The following is a 23,004-nucleotide window of genomic DNA, read 5'->3' as shown; positions in this document are numbered from 1 at the left end:
ATCCCCGCGCCCCGTGGGAGCCTCATTAGTCCCCTTCAGGAGAACCTGTGAAGACGATATCTGATCTCATTGACATTACGAATGTTGCTACTAATTACTGACAAATGGCGAAAGCACCGCCCCTCTTATCAATCAACCGCAGCCGCCCACCTCTCGGGTTCTGACAGTACACGCACAGCTCTTAAGTGTCTCACTGCCAAACCGCCAATTGAAAGCAAAATCTGAAATTATAATTGGCGGACGGCTAAATACCCCGTGAACGGGAATACTTGCAGCTGTGGGCCACCGAGGAAGTCTACTTCCATCTCCAGTGCTGCAAAGCTCTCCGATTGTAGAGTTCCACGAGGGAGAAGCTCGTCCAGTACAGGTTTATTTTTTGCATTCCGCAATAGATCGTCCTGGTTTTAAAATGTAATGGAAGCATTGGGTGTAGGCGGCGGTCGTTGCTTCATTATTTTCGCCATCCTCTTAATTTGCTGTCTCTCGAGTGATGTTATCCCTTCTCCCTTTGTTTAGTTTCGGCTCTGTTTCTTTCTTTTTCTCTCATTTTCCATCATTCTTGTTTCCGTCTTTATTTTCCCCTTCTAGTTCTTCATGTAGCGGGACCTGCTCGTGACTGTCCTTCAGGGTGGCAAGAACATGGATTACACTTGTGATTTGCTGGGCGATTTGAAATACTCTGTTTGCGGGACTGCTGTCCTCATGTCAGATTACGGTCACTCTTGAGGAGATACTGCTAATTACGGCTGTCCTCAGGCTCATGGTGTAGGATGATAGCTCCTTAGGATTCTACATAGAAGAAAACCGTTGTGGGGATTTAGAGTGAGAAGGTGGCTGATCAGGGGTGTTTGCTGTGTAGAGCTTTGAGAGTGCTGTGTCAAATGGCGCCTCTTTTGGTGCCTGTGTGGTTATAAAGCTCCTCAGGGGTGGTGCATGGAATAGGAATTCCTCAGTGATGTTGTATTGGAAGTTATCTTCTCAGGAATGATGTGATAGGGTTAACTCCTTGTGGTGGTTGCATGGAGCCTTTCACAGGGATGATATGTGGAGGGACACCTACTTGGGGTGATTAATGGTAGAGCAGCTCCCCAGGGATGCTGTGGCAAGGCTAGCACCTCGTGGATACTGTATTAAGATCTGCTTCACAGGGATGCTGCGCTCATGGGTAACCAACCTGTGATGCTAAGATTAAGGTTAGTTTCTCATGAGTGTTGTATGGCTGGGTGGCCCTACAGGGATGCTGTGCAGAAGGATAACTCCTTGTGGCTTCTGTGCGGAACAGTAGCTCCTTAGGGTGGCTTAGATTAAGATCAGCTGCTCAGGATTGCTTTCTGGAATTGAAGCCCCTGTGTAATCTGCCCGTTACTTACATATCATAGCCACAAAATGCAACGATCCATCAGGTAAACTGACAGAGTACCTGCTGCTGTAGGTAGTGCATTTATTGCTTCATGTCAGTTCAAGCAATCTGCCTGGTACATCTTGTGTTGTGTCCTGTGCCTAAACTCTATTAAGTCTGTCCCTTTGTTTCGTTTTGTAATTAAATGGAAAGTGAATATCCTTTGGCAGCAAGCTCACAGTCAAAATGACTTCCAGTGTTGACATTCAATGTTGATCTTCAATGTTGAGCACTTAAGTTACACTCAAACTTTAGATTTTGTTGTTGCTGTAATGTTTATAATCAATGTGCTGTTCGTAAACCTCTTAACAAATATAAGCATTGCAGTCCTCTCACAGGAAACAATGAACTAATGCAGTCTGGCGCGGGTGGGGATCAGGACGCCGATCACCTTCCTCCCTAAAACAAGCATTGGCAAAGCCAATAGGTCTCGCCTTTGTTTTTTCTTTGCAGGGCTCCAGCCAGGTTGAGCGGGCGGGGCTGAGCTCTCCGCCGTCAGTGGGAGCAAGTGTGGTTTGCACTCACTCCCAAAGTGCGCATAACAGCTTGGCAGGTACTCTGGGGCCTTCCAAAAATGTCATGCGCATTTGGCATGTTCTCCACTGGGCTGTGGAAGCCCAGAGGAGAACATGCTCAACCACCCAGGTACTTTCATCCGGTGCAGTGTTAGTACAGGACAGCGGTAAACGTACACAATATTCTGGTGGTACAGTGCTACTTGAGGGCCCACCTGGATTGGCATGTGCACCTTGAGGCAAAGCGTTGGTTAAATTTGGCAGCTCGTTCCCGTGGTTGCCGTCTTCCCAGGGACAGACATCCACGCTGTTCCACTTCCGCAGCTGCTTGAGCCAGCTCGCCTTCTGCTCGGCCTTGCAGTGGGGGTTCAGAACGATGCACATCCACAGAGCCCCTGTTGGAAAGGCGAGAGAGAGAAGGGTCAGTCTGTACATGAAGGTCACGCGAGGAACAGAGCAGGAAACAACAATCTTACTAACAGCGCGGAGCTCGATAACGCAGCCCTTTCAATGCGGCACTGACGAGGCTCCAGGTTTGTGTTTACAGTCTCAAGCGTGAAAGGCTCGTTCAATAGGAGGTTCACGTTCAAGGAACGAATTACGTCACAAACCATTATTAACAAGAAGTAGTGCTGCCTGGGTCAAATAATGAGCCTTTCAAATTTCAATGGTAAGACTCATCTTTGCTCTAGGAGTCGAGATCAACATTTGTTGAATGCTTTACACCATGAAACGTCCACACTTATTAAATCAATTCATTTTTGACATACAAAAATAAGCAAGGCTCAATTAAAACTCGTTAAAAAATATCTATTTTAGCTAAATTTAACGCACTCAAACCTACTTTCAAATTCATGCACTCCAGGGCAAACCTTCTCAAAGCAAATGCAAAAGACTTCTTTGGAACCATTGAACTGATTATATATTTAGCCAAAAACAGATTAAAAACAACGTTTTATTGTGATGTGATAAAGTCACAAACCGAGCAGGGCCCCCCTTTGTAGTCATTGCCCATACAGCCTCACGTCTCCCTGTATGTTTCATTACGCCCCATCACTTTAGCAGAAAACCATAAAAATCACCACATCTCGAATACCCCTCTCTCCAGATCTGCACTCCAAGGCCAGCCATCCGAGCCCCGCGTGTAGTACTGCAGCCCATGAATGCTTTATAGCTCCTGCAACAGATTCCTGGAGCTACCTGGCAGTAGACCTATTGTCTTCAGTACATGACTCACACTAGGTGGGCTTGGGTCAGCCCATTGCTCATGACTGAATGGCTTTGCTGTCCATCTCACTTCCTGGTGATTGAATGGCCCTCCGCCCTTTCTTGTGCTGGCCCTACTCAAGACCACTTCAGTGTAACACGGTTTTGGTCGAGATTAATCTAACACTGATGACCTCAAGGACATTTTATTATTTTCATGTTTCTTCAGCATTAAACTTTTCAGCACTTAGGAGGGTAGCATCGCGTTTCTTCTGTTCACTGGTGTCCCTCCATCCTCATGTCCAGGTCATCCTACCTAGCATCTCTTCCCTCTGACGCGTGGTTCGCTCCCTGCCAAGAAGCATCTCTCCCTTCTCCCCAATTACTGATACCGAGCCCATCCCCTCTCCCACCAAGCCCGAGCCCGACTTGGTGCGAGCATCCCCCACCGCCCTGGTCTCCTCCCTCCAGTGTCCCAGTTCTGTGTTTATTCTTTCTCTCCATCCCAATCATCTCCACTCTTGTTTCGCCCTTCGCCATACTTGTTCATTTATATCCAAGCCGAAACGGTTTGAAAATGCAGGCTTTTTTCTGTAATTAATTAATCCCGATTTATGAGAAAGCTGAGCCCTCGGTAGCAAAAAGACACTGCATGCTGATAGGTGTGTCCAGTTCTGGAGGCCTCCTTTGGATTGCTGGTCCCAGTCCGGGAGGCCATATCTTCATTAGTATAAACACCGCTGCAGACCGGCGAGAACTGCGCCTGGTGGGAGCCTGTGTACTACCCTACGGGAGAGAGGTGACCAACAACTGACTGCTCAGTCCTGTCCAGCTGAAAGGGATGAGCGTGAGTAGAAGGACTACCACTGGGCACAGAGAAAGACCGTATGAGTGCCCTGGTACAGAGGGCAGTAGACTTCGGAGTCTACATTTCGGCAGATTTCAGGGAAACTGGAGACCAAGGGCATACAAGCCATTTAGCACTCTCCTAAAACATACATATTGTTTCCTTTAATGTAATTACTACTGGAGTGCAAACCACAAACAGGATCACCTCTAACATCGCAGTAGCTAGACTGACCATTGAGTGCCACATAGAGACTGCAAGAGGGCAGGGAGGTCTGCAAGCTGTCCTAACTGCCAGCAAGTTAGGAAGATGCATATGTCGGGCAGAGGGAATTTCACAAGCTATGTGCAGACCGCACAGTGAGTAAATACAGAAAAGAAAGCCACAAAGGTTCACACAGGCATAGTATGCCTAATCTGGTCTGTCGCAATCTTGGAAGATAATTGAGCCATGACTCCAAATTAATGAAGGCATCTCAGCCAATGGGACACATGCTTTCTTTTGAGGTTTGGGACAGTCACATTAGGCTCTTTGTAGGCATACCTATTGTTTCCAAAACATACATTCTTAGAGTGACTTCTGGGTCGGCCATGCTCATGATTGGATGGCTCTGTTGCCTAAGTTGTCTGATCTTGGTTCAAAGGCTTTACTCTCCATCCTTATGTTTGTTCCATCAAGGATCCATTTAGTTTCAGTGTTCTAATTGGATGATTTATATATCCTTTAAAAAAAAAAAATCCAATTTACATTCACTAGAACATTCGAGTCCATCTGTTTCCTTGCCATCTCCCCAATTGTTTCCATTTCTCCTCTCATTCCCCCTTCACCGCTCTGTGTGATTTTTTTTTATGTGGGACTAGCAGCTGCAAAGTGCCGCTGGGCCACTTAATCCATTGTTTGTGCTTCGCATGCACTTTTTTTTTTTCCACTTCTTTTTTCCCCCTCCCCCCACCCCATCAAATATCTTCAATCCTAGCACTGCCTGTCCAGATCATCATTTATTTTACAGCCAGCTGCAAAGTGCTGTTGGGCCACTCGATCTATTGTGCTTTCCGTACACTTATTCTTTACATTTTAATTTTCCCGTCCAACAGGACCGTCTGCCACGTTTGAACAGTAAGTTAAAAATGGCTGCATGTGTCACGACAAAAGCATTCATCACAATACATGCATGCACAGGTGTCATGAGGACCATCTCATGACACAGATAAGTACATTATTCATGACTTCTACTTATCAGCACCATTTAAGTGGATTTTCTTCATTAGAAAACTAATTCCAAGATAGCCAGCCATAGATGCCATAGGCACTGACAAAGATAAAATTGTTGGGGTTTTAGCACGGAGACATTTTGGATTTGCCAGTGTTTGTTCGAATTAAAGCACCTCTTGCTCTTTGGCAAGGAGGTTATCAATTTAATTTAGGCCCAAAATATTCAAGCTTTGGAAGCCAAGGTGCCCTTGGAGGACCGACTCACATCGGTGTAAAAGCAAGCAAAAAAAAATAAATCTAAAACAAGCAAAACAGACTAATAGAAATGAACCCTGCTGAGGAATATTAACAATGCTATTTCGAAGCCCTTCTTGGCTAACGACCAAGCTCCCAAATGCATAAACCCCATGCCAACGACCATGTGTATAAAACATGCATGAAAAGGTAAGAATGCCAAATTCCCAACAGAATTGCATTCTAGTTTATGGAAATCTTACTCCTGCAAGTAGCTTTTCCTGCAAGTATCAAGTGCAGCGTTGAAAGGGACTCGGAGTTACCAACAGCATAAGCTAATTGCCAGGCAAGCCGTCACCAGGGGCAAGGAAGTGTCAGCCGTGCTAAAAAAAAAGATGGCAACCAAAACAATGCATTTCCCCCCAAAACTGGTCTTTCGGGCTGCTGAAAATACCAGGGTATGCAATTTCACATGGCCTACATTTTTTTGAAAAAAGATTGTATTTCACATTTTCACTTTCATAGTACTTATTTATCTAACCTGTGTTTTTTCCACAAAGATCAGAAATTGTGCAATAGGACTCCTTGTTTTCGAGCAGCAGGTCTGAAATAGGTGGAAGGTATCACAATCTGGAGCTGTACAGTGCAGAGCAAGCCATCACGCGGCTCAGGCAGACTTAATTTTTTATGATACACTAAATACACACAACAGTGGTTTATTTTCATGAAAATTATTTTTACCGAAATACTAGATTACACAATTAAAAATTAAAAAAAACACACAAGTTTGGTCTTTATAAATCAATTTTTCTTTAAACTCAAGTTTTCCCAATGTGACACTGACACAAACTGTACATTCATGGTCATATATCCATAAACACCCGAGTATGGGAGGGATTTCGACCACCATGTCATAGATAGCTACAACAATAAGAATGCCCGCAGTATGTAAAGATTGAGCACATAAATGCTAGGGCTGCGATAATGACAGAAATGGCTCATTAAGTAGAGGATGCTGTATGCCAATGAGGACCCCAAATGCCGTAGGGAGCTAGAGAAACACGAACCCAGGGCCAGGTATACATGCACACAATCCTTCAAAGTTACTCACTGGCTATGGAGTGCACTTACACAACATAACTAGCTTCAGCTGAACATTCCGTGTCTGCCACAAGCAAAGGCCTAGAAGGGCCATGGAAGAAAGTGTACCCAATTCCCCACACACGTTCCCAACTGAGCAGAAACAAGGGGCCTCCAAGCTACTCTAGTAACCTTGGGAAAGTTGTAATCAACAATCCATATAGGTCACTGCAGAATACCAGAGGGTCAGATACCATCACCTCTGCTATTAGATCTATGCATGGCTCCTCTGGCCATGTAGATTCAATCACATTGATTCGACCTTTTCATGTTTGCAGATTATATTAAAGATCACAAGTCGTCTACATGATATGGGTAGCCAAACTTTTCAACTGTTTATTTCAAGTTGAGCCCTTCATGTTTAACCATCTGAATAAAACGGCCTTCTTCCGTTCGGCCATCCTTCCCTAGGTGCAAGCCAATTTCATCGTCGTCTGAAATCTTCCATTCATGAGGCAAGTTACATACGTGGTTAGCTCCCATTTCTCAGTTGGGAATTCTGAAGCTATTGCTAGCGCTTTCCTTTCCACATACTGTGAGGATCCCAAATGCATTTGTATCAGCCCAACTGCACTACTACAAGTGAGTGAATAAGACGATAAAGTGTTTACATTATTCCATAAAAAAAATGGAAGATGTAAAGCCTGCTGTAAACACAAAAACGCAGAAACTCAGGATTACAAAAAGAAAAAGGGAAAAAGGAGCTGCAGCTTGAAATCACGTCAATTAAGTGAACTAGAGGAGCACGAAGTTGAAGAGCAGCAGGAGAGACTTGGGAACCCTTCGATTATGGAGTCAAGGGAGAAGGTTTTGAAGGATCGTTGTGATTTTACATCGACATCAGGTTCAGGTGTACATAAAGATTGTACAGACGTGGCAGGTCCAGAAATGGTCCTAAGCAGTCGACAGACATGTTGCCCTGTTCAAAGTCGTCTGGATAGGGATTCTGATAAGGCAACTAACAACCATGGTAATTTAGGCAATCTTTGGTTCCTCCAAAAGACAAGTTTGACCCGGGGAGGGGGGAGTGCCAATTAACCCTTACCACACCACTAAATGGGTTCTTTAGCTGGTTTTTACAGATCACGAGGCAGAAGGTTTCCCCAACAGGTCCTGGATATTATCTCTTAAATACACTTCATAGCCTGTCCAAGATAGTTTGTAAGGATACTGCCTTGGTTTCTCTTCCACAGCTGCATAGTTAAATAATACATTAAGTCATATGATGAATGACAGCTATGCAGATGGTTAGACAGAATTGTAATATCAAAAATCTATGACTGGAAGAAAAATATATACGAAATCTGATGAAACCCTTTCAAAGTGTGAACATGATTAAAATGAGGTCACAGGAGCAATCAACCCTGAAAAGGTAGCCATAAGACCCCCATTCGGGACGTCCTGAGAATTGTGGTTTTTTTCCCTGTCATAAATTATAGCTGGCTTGAAAATGAATTAGAAACCTTTGTCGATCTTAGAAAAGATAGCTTGTTTTTTTTACAATAGCCTTCCAAGAAACCTGGGAACCACATGAAATTGTAATGAACGATTATATGGTTTACAGTGTGGACACAGTAAAGGGAAAATACGGATTCCCCACAGGTGGCGTAGCATTTCTGGTTTCAGTTAAACATATAAAAAAAAAAAAGTATAAAAAAATCATTGATTTTCCTAACTTTCTAATTATTGCAATATCAGGTTTGAAGTTAAGTAAGGAAATGCAGGATAAAAGAGCTTATATTGACCTAACAATAAATACACACTCTTCCCTTCCCCCCCACAAAAAGATACAAATCAAGAGAAACAGTTAGGTTACTGGGTATTGTTAATGGAGAAAACCACTTTAAACTATCCTAACAAAAAAATTGGTATCTTAGAGAATTTCAATGCAAAGATCCCCAGCAGTGCATTGGTGGATTTTGCATGTGGGAAAGGAGAATGCATTTGGGGTTCCGGATCAGGTTTTTGTTTAAAAAGCTTGAAGATACAAAAGGCAGGAAATTGGTGATTATATTGGATAGCTTGAATATGATCATAATAAATTGCAGGTGTAAAGGTAACCTGCCAGGGAAAATCATTTGATAATGGGAAGCCCGTCAGTCTTACCGATTATGCTAAAGTTTCCTCTGAAGAGTTCAGCCTGATAAAAGTTTGACATAGAGGAGTCAGTAGGTAGTGATCATAAACCTCTGCTTCAGACTGCACAGTTCGGTATACTTAAGGGATTATTGGCAGAATAGTTCCACAACACAATGGAAGAACGAGCGTAGGAGAATATGAAATACAAAACCAATATGTCGCAGTGAATAAGATCAATAAACGTTTGAAAGATCAGTTTAATTAAATGCCTCAAGCTATCTAGAAAGCATATCAAAAATCAATATCCTGCATAAGAAAGGCTCCATTTGTGACTAAAGGATGGAAGGGGATGGACAGGTAAACCAAGATTCTTAAAAGTTTAAGATCAACAAGAAAATAAGGCAGGCCAATAAAGTGGGTGGTGCCAATAACGAGGCTCTAGTTTAGGAAGGAGTTTAGAAACAAAACAAGGAAAATTATCTGGAAAGAGAAATGCACGTTCAACGTTATAATGGCTCTTCATAAAGTAAGAACAAAGGGTTTTTGGGATGCAGTGGGTAAGATCTTAGTGTCTTTGAATAAACCAGTAGCAACCCCGGTGGCTGAAGAGAAGTGGGTTAAGTATTTAACAGAGCTATACAAGTTAAAAGATAATACAGATGTGATGGTGTGTTTTAAAGTACAATATCATGGCGCCAGATCAGTATTCGCTAACTCCTACAGTAAGAGGTTTTTTTTGTTTTTTTTTATTGAGCAGAGCAAGAGGTAGATAAGAAAAAAACATTACAAAGTACAATTAGCATTCATATCATTGATAGTATGGCTTTAAAATGTAGTAGTACAAAGAAAAAAGAAGCACTAATAAAAAGTGCAATGTGCCTAGTGCAAAACAGCAAAAGTACATATACGCAAAAACCACTAAAGTGCGAGTGCTAAGCATGAATAGTAGCAATGGTATTGCAATAAAGAACATTCGTTAGCATATAAAAATCAATACAGAGACGTACATTGAGACAATTCACCGCTACAGTGGTATAAAATCTATAAAGTGCTGAGTGCGATCTTAAGGAAAGCCAATCAAGACAAGAATTCACTTCCAATCGAAAGTGCAATGTGCCATGTACAAATAGCAACAAAAATAATAAAAATAACAAAATTCAGTACTCCAAACCACTAAAGTGCAGGTGCAAAACATAACTAATTACGGAAGTATTACAATCAAAGGAATTCAATATCATAAAAAGCCTCATTAGAAAGCCGGTTTCAAAATGATTCACCACTTCCAGTATTTGAAATATAATTGCTGAAAAAGTGCTAGTGCATTCTTGGCAGGCAATCAAAAAAGGGAGATTCACTTTCACATGGAGATCGAAAATGGAGAAGACTACGGAGTATATCACTTCCAAAATTACATTTACTATTAAGTCTTCTCCAATATTTCAAAGAACTTCCAATTTCGCTCATATTTTTTAACTGCTCCAACCCTCCTAGCATAGGCCTCCTCAAATTTTTTAACCCTTTTCATTTTATTAATCCATTTCAGATGAGAGGGGACTTCATTGGATCTCCAATTTTGCAAGATTAAAGAACGTGCTACCGCGCTAGCAATAAAGATAAAAACTCTTTCTGGGTTAGACAGTTGTAAGCCTCCCTTGCAATAGCCAAATAGTACGGGCTCTGCTGCAATCGGAATAGTGTTTCCGGTTGCACGCTCGATGTCTCGAAAAACGGCTTCCCAAAAAGACCTCAGACCGGGACATACAAAAAAAATATGGTGCCAACCACCTTCCCCGGATTTGGAGCACCGAAAGCACTTATCTTCTACGTCAGGAAACCTTTTACTTAGAGTAGAAGGTGTTAGATAGGCCAGCCACCTTGAAAGAAAGGCCATCCTCTTATAATTGGCAGCACGCAGAGCTCTGCCACCCGAGTGGCAGATCCATTCCCACTCCCAAACTGCAGTCGGTCTCCCGATATATTCTTTCCAAATGGTTCTGGATCAAAGAAGGATGTTTTTTTTTTATGTAGCAACTTATACCAGTTGCCTATCCCTCGTAGTTTGGCTCCAAAAAGGGCAGTTGTCAAATGATTGGGAGATTCGGTTATGCCACCATTACTTCTTAACCAAGAGACTAACCGCAGATATTCAAAATAGGCCGGTTTCCGACGAGTCCCTATCCTGGCCAATATTTCCTGCCAGGAAATCGGTCTATTCTGTACTATAAAATGTCTCAATTCGGTTAATCCAAAATTCTCCCAAACATTAATATGACTAGCTTGTATCTGGAGACCAAGGCCGGCACATTCTCTTATATTGAGATATTGAAAGCCCATCAGATTCATGTCCCTAAAAATTGCCTGGAGTCTAAAAAGGGAAACCTTTAAAGTTTTATATCGACTTTTCTTAGGAAGCTTGCCAGTTTTTAAAAACACTGGAGTGGATGAACCGATTTCTAGCAGCATTCTATCGATAAAAAAAGTATCTCTATAGAGGCAAGACCCTAACAGCCCAGATACTAAATCGGGAAGGGCAGCTTCATAATATGATCTTATATGTGGGAGCGCTAGTCCCCCTGATCTATTGGTAGTTGTAAGGTGTTCAATTTAACTCTGGGGGCTTTCTTCTCCCAAATAAATTGTCTAAAAACGTATCCATTTCCCTAAAAAATACCTGATTGATTTTGATAGGGACATTGGAGAATAGGAAGATCAAAAGAGGAAGTATCGACATTTTAATTAATGATACTCGCCCTACTATTGATAATGGAAGCAATGACCATTGATCCAATAATTTGGTTATTTTTATCTTCACCCTTAAATAATTTAGATCAAATAATTGGGAAAACTGAGGAAACATAGATCCCAAGGTATCTTATGGGGTCAGTTCTGGATGCCTGTGATTTTAAAGAACAGGGAAATGTGTCGATATCCGCGTTCAAGGCAAGAACTTCAGTTTTGTTTGCATTGATTTTGTAGCCGCCTATTCTTTCGAACTGGGAAAATTCTCCCAAGACCTCCTCGAAATTGATCCTGTTATGGGCCAAGTATAAAATAATATCATCGGCAAATAGCTTTAGTTTGGGCATATCAAGAATTGGGGGGTGAATAGCAGCATTATTTCGGATTCTTAAAACCAGGGGTTCTATAAAAAAAGTGAAAAGTAAAGGAGAAAGTGGACAGCCTTGTCTTGTTACGCGCTTAATTTGTATTGTTCCTGCGCAGGTAGCATTTATTACAAGCTTTGCTGTAGCGTCCTGATAGATATTATTTAGCATTCCTACAACATTTGGCGGAAAACCAAATCGATCCAAAGTAATAAATAAAGTTTTCCAATTTACAAGGTCGAAAGCTTTTTCTGCATCGACCATTACGAAGTGGGTTAAGTATTTAACAGAGCTATACAAGTTAAAAGATAATACAGATGTGATGGTGTGTTTTAAAGTACAATATCATGGCGCCAGATCAGTATTCCCTAACTCCTACAGTAAGAGGTTTTTTTTTTTTTTTTTTTTTTATTGAGCAGAGCAAGAGGTAGATAAGAAAAAAACATTACAAAGTACAATTAGCATTCATATCATTGATAGTATGGTTTTACTTGCAGGAATACGATTTATATTAATGTAGTCTAAAGCTTGTATTAAAAATTGGGTATTGGCAGCCATTGATCTACCCGCAATAAAGCCCGTTTGATCTCTATGAATGACTTCCTGAGCAGCTGGTAATAAACGCTCGGCCCATACCTTCATTAATAATTTATAATCGGAATTTAAAAGACTTATGGGCCGATACGAATTCATATCGTCGGGATCTTTATCTTTTTTAACAAATGAGACTATAATCGGTTCTTTAAATTCGCACGGAACCTGGCCTCCTTCTCTTATAAAATTGAACAAGTTTCTCAGAGGGACAAGAAGTTCCTCTGAAAAAACTTTAAAAAACTCAATTGGACAGCCGTCTTGCCCACAAGCTTTAGATCCCGCAGTTGATTTAATGGCTGCTAAAATTTCACCTACCTCAACTTGACTTTCTAAATTAAGAACCCGCTTCGAGGATAGTTGAGGGAGATATAAAGTTGAGAAATACTCTTCAATCGAGTTTTTCGGTATTTTATATTCGGTGGAGTATAACCGGGCGTAATGATCCAAGAAGAGTTGGGCAATTCTGGAGCCATCGACTACTTCCAAACCAGTAGAGGGATCCGCTATTTTTATTATTGAGGCTGATTCCTGTTTCTTTCTTGTAGAATTTGCCAGAAGTCTGCCGATCAGCTGGCTCCCCTCATAGACCCTCTGTTGGAATAATTGGGAGTTGCAAACCTCTTCGATGGTAAAGAAATCTTTCAGGGCCATTTTTGCCTGGTCATATTTATTGGGAAAAGACTGCAGTTTAAGGGCATACTCCCGCTCAAGTTCTAGCTGTAATTGAGCTATCTTATCCCTTCGATCCTTATATTGGGCAGTTGTGAAAGCTATTATTAGACCCCGAGCTGTCATTTTGAAACCACCCCAAACAGAAAAATGGGAAGCAGTATTTTCGTTAATCCGAAAGTATTCCTCAATCCAGGCCCTGAAGTCTTTTACCCATTCCTCATTCTGCAATAGGAAGCGGTCCAGCTGCCACCTGGGTCGTTCCCTATTTTCTCCATTGATTTTAATTTCCAAATTAATATACGAGTGGTTAGAAAAAGGGTTACATCCTATGCCTGCTTCAACGATCTGGAGGGACCTGGAGCTTAGGAAAAAATCAATTCTGGATGCGGTGTGAAAACGATGTGAGTAAAAAGTAAAAGATTCTCTCTCCGCATTCCTTTCTCTCCAGCCATCCACCAATTGGAAGCCCTTAATAATGGTATCCAAAGCTTTTTTAGTGCTCGGTTTTAGTTGTCCCCTCTGTTTATTTGACGTATCTTTTCTTGGATCCAATATAAAATTAAAATCTCCTCCAAGTATCATCTGCCCCGGGGCACCAGATAATAAAGTGTATATTTGGATCAATGGGGCCTCATCATCGACTATCGGGCCGTAGTAATTAATTAAATTAAGCCTCTTCCCATAAAGCTTTACTACAACCCAAATCCATCTCCCCTTCAAATCTCTATGAACTTCTACAACCTCCCAGGGAAGCTTATTTGAGAGATAGATTGCGACACCCCTTGCTGCTGAGCCTGAGGATGCAAAGAAAACTTTCGAAAAAGTTCTGGGTATAAACAGTATGGGGGAGTTGGACTTTAGATGAGTTTCTTGAAGAAAAAGGATTTGAGGGCTCAATGAAGCTAGCCATCTTATTAAGGCGCCATATTTTTTTTTATTCAATATGCCATTTACATTGGCTGATAGAATCTTGCATCTATTAAACTCCCTAGCCATCTATCCGTCTATTCATGACCAATTCTCTACCTTGCCTTTCCATATACATTTTAATCGTAACCTTGTTCCAAAAACCTCTTGCTCTGTTTTTCCCCCTTTGCCATAAGTGAACACTCGATGCCCACAACCCCAGCCACCGCAAAAAAAAAAAAAGGGGCCCCTCCCTAGGATGTGGAATGACCCCTGCGGGCCCCACTAACCACATTACTACCCCCCTGCTACACCCTAGGGTGTCTTGACCTTACACCCTTAGTGCCCTACAACCCCACCCCTACCTTGAATTAGTTTAGAACCTTGAACATCGAGAAAAAAAAGAGTTGTAAATATCAACAACTTTTTCAGTTGAATTTAGACTCCCTTTGAGATTTCCTTTAAAAAGGGTTTTCCTATCAGACTCCAGGAGGCAGAAGCCAGAGTCTCGCTTCTTGAGGATCAGATGTTTTCCGTGTCCAAAGAAATGAAAGCAGCCACAATCAAAGAGATTTCTTGAAAATAAGATTGAGGATCTCGAAAATCATTCACGGAGATCAAATCTACGGATAGTCGGAGTTCCAGAGGGAATTGAAAAGTCACAGCCACTGCAATGGGTGGAATCTTTTATTAAACAGACTGTCCTTCCGGAGTTCGAAGGAGACCTCACAATTGCAAGGGCTCATCGTGTACCAGCACAACCATTCCCGAACTCTCCAATGCCACGAACAATTTTGGTCAATTTTATGGACTTCCGAATAAAAGAAAGAATAATAACCAGAGCAATTGAGCAGGGGCAGTTTTCTTTAAATGCCACCACCAAATGTCGTATCTTTTCTGACATGAGTGCCTCTGCTGCTCGCAAAAGAAAAGAATTCGTTAAGCTCTTGCAACTCTTTAAAACCTATGGTGCCCAAGCCTCAATCGCACAACAGTCCAAATTAAAAGTTCTTGTCAAGGGCAAGTTCTTCTTGTTTTCAGATCCGGATGAAGCCCAGACATTATTAAAGGAAATCCTACGGTAAGAGGTGTTGAGGAAATACAGTTAAAAGGCTCACAGGGCCTGGGGATAGATAGTCTGCTGATCTAGCTAAAAACACAGGGGTCGAAACTTAAGCCTACAATATAGGTTTAAGTTTTATTATAAAAAGTGGTCAAGATATACCAGAATGCTGGAAAGGAAGCATAAGGGTCCCGCTATATAAAAAGTGTCTTGTGAGTCTCCCAAGCGTTATCGTATGATTACACTGTTGGATATTTAGAGTAAAATCTATGCTAAACATCTCTTACAAGCATTGGGGGGTGGAAAGTAAAAGAGTGCACTCCAAAGTACAATTGGGCTTTGATAGTGGTCAATAAAACAGTGGAGGTCCGTCTAATACTGAAACGGTTGTCAGACAATTAGGCTTTTAAAAGTAAACAGCCTCTTTACGTTTCATATATAGACCTGTCTGCGGTATTTGATACCATTACCTTGGCTGTTCTGTCCAATTTGAATGTTCAGGCGAGATGGTTAAAACTGATAATCCAACTTCATGAGGGGTCATGGACAAGGTGAAAATGGGAAGTAATAGAGGTTTATCTAGGAGGATATATATCACTAATTGCTTATGGCAAAGGTGTACATTAGCCCCTGTTCTTTTTTCTATTTATACTGCTGATGCAATAACTGTTTTAAGCCAGGTTCATTCTCTCACCGAAATTAGGTGCCGAGGCATAACTCTTCATTGTATTAAGGAGATGATATGGTTTTATTCGCTTTCACTTCAGTAGGCCTTTAGAAGTAATTAGATGCTTTTTCGGAATATTGCAAAGTGAATGATCAGAAAATAAATGATGGCATTTTCCAACAGCAGTAGCAAGAAAGCAAGTCAGAAGTGGTGTCTAAAAGATGCACTATTAGAGGTAGGAAATGATTATAGGTATCTGGGTCTCCTTTTTAGATATAAACTTCATTTTAAAGGACATATTGATAAACAGGAGTTAAGAGTAAGGTCCATTACTAGAGCATTACAAATACTCAGAATTGGGGCTTAAAACAGTTGAAGTTCTAAAAGATACCTATAACTCAAAACAGTTAATCTTCTCCTGTATGGTTGCATAGTCCTCCTGGAGAAAAAGTTCTCACCTCCAGATGATAGAAATAAATACGAGAGGGGTGGGCGGTTGTTAGGCCTTTCATGAGGTACTGTAAATAGTGCACCAAGACTAATATAGTACTCAAGTACCAGCAAAGGATCCTCATTTATTGAGCCTGTTTAATGTGGCTGATGGATCGCTGAGTTAGCTAAGAATTTACAGTTAAATAAAACCGCACGAATGATTATAAACGTATAATATTATGGATAGCTTAGATAAAGTGCCATCATTTGACACGTAGTCCATACCAGTGCTCCAATGGAAGACTAATGTGAATTGCTCACCAATCCTATGTGTGATATTAAGAGCACCAATATCAGAAGGTGAGCTTGGTCAGGTGCTAGCCTTCATATATTGAAGGATGTGGAATCTGAATGTCCTTTGTGCAAACAACTTCCAAATGACATTAGCTCACTTAATAGATTTTGTGTGACTTTTGTTAGAGATGGGAAAAGTTTGTTGCATCCGATTTTTAGAGTCTTAACGGCCTGACACGATCATGACCTTCTGAAAATAATTTTAGATTGTAATACCATGAGATAATGTTATGCTATAGGGACGTTTTAATCTATTGTGTCAGAACAGTTGGATAAATTGACTGGCATGCTTTTGTAAGCGGACCCTCCTATTTTAAATCAGTAATATGGCGTTTCTATTGGATTTTATACCATAAGACCGGACTATTTAAAACTAATACTATATTTGATAATGTATTGTCATTTTGAGTGTTTCAATTAATGGTTTTATGAGAGTTTACATGATATTACAGACAAATAAAGTGGAATGTATTTATTGTTGAGGGAGCGGTAAAAAAGTAGCGCATAAAAAAACCTTTATTTTACAAGATTGTTTTAAAGATTGAAATGTATGCAACAAATTTAATGGATCTTTAATTGTTGGATGCGTTAATGGTAATTTTATATATTTGTAATTGTTTGCTGTATTGTGTATTGTTTGTGTTGCCTTGTAGACATAGTATCAAACAAAATAAATACTGAAATAGACTACTGCAATGAGATTTATCTTACTCCACTAGACTGTGTGATACATATATTGCACTTAGTACAACATTTTGTGGCAAGATTAGTATTGGGCTTAAAAGCCAAATATTACTCGGGTACTAGCTTCGATTCATTTGCACCCAACTAAGGAGTAATATGCCTGGTTCATTAGGTGATGTACTCCGACAGTGTCCCCTCCAAGGTCGATTTAAGTGATACCACCTGTCAAAACCTCTTTAATCCAGCAATCAGTCCCCTATGGTAGTTCCTCGATTCCATCATAGGTCCACTGAGGGTAGAGTTTTGTGCCCAACGATGATGCCTGTACATCTCAGAAAAGGGACTAAATACTTTAGGGTCACGAAACGTTTTAATTCCGGTCTTTTCAAGAAAGTGACTTTGTTATTATCGTTCATAACCTTTTATGGAAAGTTGTACTGTTTCTATTTGGAGGTTTGAGCACTAGGAACTCTAATGGGGCACCAGTCTGCAGATTACAGCTGCCAATAAAATATATTGTCTCCACATGCTTCCAAAGTTTACATGCCTTTTATGTTAAGTCACACATGCCTGTATGGCAAACGGACGCAAAATGTACACATTACTTGTTCACGAATGACACATTGTTTACTATCTTTAGATGCCCCTAATCGTGACTAGATCTATGCAGCCCATTACATGCCTTGTGGATAAGCAGTAGTTTATATTTTCAATCCTTCACACAGCAGAGGATTCGGATGGGGCTACTATCCCCCTCCAAAATGGACGAGGAACATCAGCAATTAAGTGCTTCACAGTACTTCCACTGTGATGGGTGGAAAAGTTGCATTTGCAACAAGCGTCTGTGCAGGATACGAAGCAACTCAAACTGCTAGATTCAAAAGACTGGCAGCATACACTATAGAGTGACAAAGCAGTTATGAAAACTAGACTGCTAATCTTGCGCATAATAGGTCACAAAACAAAATCCTTCACATTTTTACCCTTCAGGCTGAACATGTAGTTAAACAGTTCGTTTATGTGCTGCAACACAGCAAAGAACGAAGAGAACCAAACAAAATGCTCTTATTCCTTGGCTCAGACACAATCATTTAAAATATTTTCATACTCTGAATATAGTAATGCACAATCTGTTAAAGTTTTCATTGCTTTTTAAGCTAGGTTGAGGTTTTAGCAAATTGTTCCCGTGACTGATCTCAACTTTTAAAAGTTGATAAACTGGTAGTAAAGGATTAGAAAGCTTCATTTAAATGTTTATATCAGAAACATTCTTCTTATATAATTAAATGCAGTACACACTTGATTCATTTTATTGAGCCGCACATGTGCTCTGCACAATAAAGACCTAGATAGTATATACTTAAATGGCACTTGAATTGTATCCATTTTTCATTATTACACGATTTGCCAACTATATTTTACCAACAATGTTCCAATTTACATTGTAATGTAGCCATTAAGCCATTCAGCAATTTTTAATATATACATTCTTCAAAGTCTGTATGTACTAAACTATTGTAGACACGAGTTTCCATTTCACTAAAAAATTTTAATAAAGCCACTTCACCATTGTACGTGGAGGTGCAAATAACATCTGAAAAGGGAAGTTGGAGATGAAGTCAATGTGGCACAAAATGTCATTGTAGACATAGGTTTAGGAGAGCTTTCAAGGGAGAGAACACAGAAAATTGTAACTTCGCTGACAATGCTTGAGGAACACTCCTAAAAAGTCAGCAATGAGGCTCACCACAGCAACCAGCTGGCTACAATTAAGAGGGTTGTTGGGTTGTTGGACCTTAGTGAAAGCTAAAGAATGCTACCCTACTCTGAAGGGCATGGTCAGGCTGGGATTAATAGCAGGATTACATTTCAGCATTACAATAGTGCCGAATCTCTCAACATTAAATCAGAACCGGGGGGCGTGGCTACCGGCCAAAGAAGATGGCGGCTCGTCTGTAGCTCTCCCTTGTCGGCGGAAGCGGAGGCGGCCTGAACGCGGTACTTTTAGCAGTTTCCGATGTGAAAACGGGGGAGCATTTAAAGGAAGATGTGCGACGTCGGGGGATTCCCTTTTCATGCTGATTAAAGACTTGTAGGCACTTTACTGATTTTTCTTTTTTCTCCCTCAAGGGCTGTGACGCGGCTCCGTTGTATTAGGGGCCGCCATTTTGCGTGCTCTCGCTGACGGAGCATGGCCGGTTGAAATGTTTTACCGCTTGTAACTTGTACATTTCTTGAAGAGATGCAAGGATGGAAAATTAATATATTGTATGACCTGTATTCCCATATCTTTCATTTTCTGCAGCTTTATCAGCAAAGTTTACCTCAGTGCTGGATATAATGAAATATAAGCCTGGTCTCTCCCATACTTCAGAGCTGCCTTGCATTACTGAGAACTTTTCTTATTACAATACTTATGTCATACTTGCTATTTTCTACGCTGACTATTTTCTTCATGTGTAAGGTGTATTTTTTTTTTAAAGCTCATACCGGTCGTGCTGCTGTTCGCCCTTGCCTTTTCATGACATAAAACTGGCCTCACACAACTTGTGCTAGCCTTTTTTGGTTACTCCAGTGTAGCCTTTATCTTATGGTCTCTTTTTAATACCCTTAAGACATCACATAAGGCATTCTCATGAAGATGTAAACATTACATCTCGTTACATTTTGTTTTGCAAATACATCTTGTTGCATTTTTTCTGAGGAATTAAATACTGACGCACTGCATGGCGACATTTCTTTTTCATTGGTCTGCCATTTAAGTCTTTGTCTCAACTTATGGGAAAATTAACTAAACACTTTTTCTAAACCCAAGTCTTCAGCACGTCGATTTCTAATTCACACTAGTTCCCGCTACAATTGTCTTTCCATGGAGGACTCAACGAGCACTTCACCTAAAGGTGTGTCGACATCTAATACATCGCTGTCCTCTGGAACCTCCAAAGCATTGAGTAAGCAGTTGAAGAAGGATCCTCCTTCCCCCCCTAAACAACCTGCTTCAGTCACAATGGACTTGTTGCTTGAAGAAATACAGGCCTTGCGTCCGTTTATTTAAGAAACTAATTCCAAGCTGCAGATTCTCACTGATAGGCGGTCAAATGTAGAAGACCGTGTCACAGCCCTAGAACAAAATGTTGACTTTTTAAATTCTTCTACTTCCAAAGTGGATTCCTTGTGCTCTCAAGTCTCCCTGCTACATAAACAGATTGAGAATTTGGAAAACAGGAATAGGAGAAATAACCTTCGCATTTACGGTCTGCCGGAAGGAACGGAGGGATCAGACCCAATTGTCTTCTTCAAATCCTTCCTCCCAAAGATTCTCAAGTTGCCAGATGATAACTTGCTTAACATTCAAAGAGCTCATCGGTTGGGACCGTTATCGTCTTTCTCGTCTTCCTCTACAGCAAAAAAACAGAGGAGAGTGATCTTATATTTTCTGGAGTATACTGACTTGCTCAAAATTTTGTCTGCGGCCAGGGCAATTGATCGCATTACCTGGTCAGGGAACTCCCTATTCTTTTCTCAAGACTAAGCCAAATCAACTGCAGATCGACGCAAATAATTCCTTAGGCTGAGACCACAGCTCCATTCCACAGGCGCACTTATGGCCTCTTTCATCCCTGCCTATTTAAAGTGACTATCAACAACAAAACCACTTCCTATTATGATCCAGTAAAATTGAAGAGCTTCCTCTACTCTTATCACGCTGACTCCATGGATACTTCCTCACCACGTACTAAATAGACATTTTGGAATCTGAAATGCCTTTGTTCTTTTGCGTGTTTTAGATTTATTTCTGGTTTGTTAACATGTTGATATTTGTAATTAGTGCAAATTTCCACTCATATTGTTTCATTTACATAACTAACCACCTTTTTCCTCCTTACAGGTTATGTCTTCGCGTCACTCTTTTCCTCATGTTCCATCGCAAGTCAGGTCTGCCCTCCCTCCCGCCTTCCCGCTTGGGTCCTGGACACGTCATTGTTCTGTGTGGCCTCAACCACCCCCCCCTCCCACCTTTCATTTGTCTTTGATTATATGTAAGTCTTTAGTTGTATTAAGTCTATGTATTTTGTATTGTATTTTCTCTTTTCTGTATTCCCTTTGCTTCGAGAGCACTTTCAATATCCTTCTACTTTAACACTGTTCTTCTCTATGCTTCTCTCTTACGTTTCAATGCTTACTCGTTTTTATTTCTTTTCCTTTCTCCTTTATCTTTCTTTGCATTTGACTCACTGTCTTTGTAGTTGGTTTAATGTTTGGTACGGTTTGACTTGCTTAGAGAATGGCTGCAATTCTTGTTTACCACTCATCTACAGTTTTGTATTATGTCCTTAAAACTTGTTTCATGGAATGTCAGATTTACATTCACCTATTAAGAGAGAGTTCTGACCCATTTGGCCAAATTGGGAGCAGATCTAGCATGTCTACAAGAATCTCACCTGACTGCTGAGGAATCTGTTAAGTTAAAGAGAAGTTGGGTGGGAGAGGTGTTTTTTTCCCCGGGCGATGGCAAACGCAATGGAGTTCTTACTCTTTGCCGCAAATCCCTTCCTGTCAAAATGTTATCGCAATGTGCAGACAAGGAGGGTAGATGGCTATTTGTTAAATTAACGGTGGGTAGTGCTCCAATCTCTTTGTTGAATATTTATGCACCCACAGCTGGGGATGCCTCTTTTTGGACTTCCTTGGCCCAACAGATGACACAATGTTTCGATGATAATTTTATCCTTGCAGGAGATTGTAATGAAGTCCTCGACCCCTTTCTAGATCAACATTCGTCGATCCCTTATGTTCCACGTAAATCACAAAGATTTTTCACCCATACCATTAAGCAACAAGCTTATTGATGCTTGGAGGCTTTGCAATCCTACATTGAGAGAATACTCTTATTACTCTCTGACTCATCATACCCAATCAAGACTAGACTATTTGTTTATATCCCACAACATATCTCAATCACTGGTGGCAGCAGATATTGGCTCTATTCTAATATCTGATCATGCTCCTATTACTATTCAGCTGGACGTTTTGCAGAAACCCAATCTCCCTCGGAAATGGTGTTTTAACAATGCTCTACTTTTGGATTCGACATTCACGTCCTCTTTCGTTTCCTTTTTTAGTGAATACTTCCTCCTTAATCACTCAGATACTTTGCCCTTTCATGTGATTTGGGACGCTTTCAAGGCTTCTGCAAGAGATATTATTAGATTATGTCTCTTCAAAGCGGAAAATAGCACTAGAAATCACTAACGCCCTTTTTGCCAAAATGAGATTGGAACATTCCTACTATTCCTCCAAATCAAAACTTTGCTTGTCTGAACTTATAAATGCTAAATTTCTATTTAACAAGGATACCACTAACAATGCCTCTAACTTTGTTGAAGTCCAGTGCAAAATGTTATGGTGGCCAGAATAAAGCCGGAAAACTTTTAGCTAATTATTTGAAGGTTAAACATAATAAACTTAGTATAGATTCTATTTTTGATAATACTCACACATTGAAGTTCAAAGATGAGGATATCCGAAATTAATTTCTTCAATTTTACAAAACATTGTATACATCTGAGATTCCTTCTTCTGACGATTCTATTGCTCACTTCTTTTCTAGTATTCACCACACCTCTGTTACGCGCACAGATCTTTCACTTTTAGAATTAGACCTTACACAAAAGGAACTTCTTACTGCCTTGCACACACTTAAAAAGGACAAAGCACCTGTTCTAGATGGTTTTACTGTTGAGTTTCACTCATTTTGCACATTTGCTGATCCCCAAATTACATACTCTCATAACTGCTTTTTTTTTTTACAATCAGGCGGATCTTCTGGCTCTTTTTCTGATGCACTTATTTGCCTTATACCTAGAGATGGTAAAGATCCACAACACTGCAAAAA

At 40.7% G+C, this 23,004-nt stretch overlaps 1 protein-coding gene across 2 annotated transcripts in view; it reads right to left on the bottom strand.

Moving 5' to 3' along the window:
- Positions 1 to 23,004, bottom strand: part of ZSWIM6 (zinc finger SWIM-type containing 6) — a 528,445-nt gene that overhangs the window by 150,374 nt on the left and 355,067 nt on the right. For both annotated transcript variants that reach the window (XM_085631506.1, XM_085631504.1), the window contains exon 5: positions 2,130 to 2,309. In XM_085631506.1, coding sequence (XP_085487632.1) covers positions 2,130 to 2,309 — 180 coding nt within the window. The remainder of the gene's footprint in view (positions 1 to 2,129; positions 2,310 to 23,004) is intronic.

This window comes from Triturus cristatus, chromosome 2_1, assembly GCF_964204655.1.
Source record: "Triturus cristatus chromosome 2_1, aTriCri1.1, whole genome shotgun sequence".
NCBI classification, from domain to species: Eukaryota; Metazoa; Chordata; class Amphibia; order Caudata; family Salamandridae; genus Triturus; species Triturus cristatus.
Note: the sequence above shows the minus strand (reverse complement) of the source record. Positions and strands in the feature narration are given on the sequence as shown.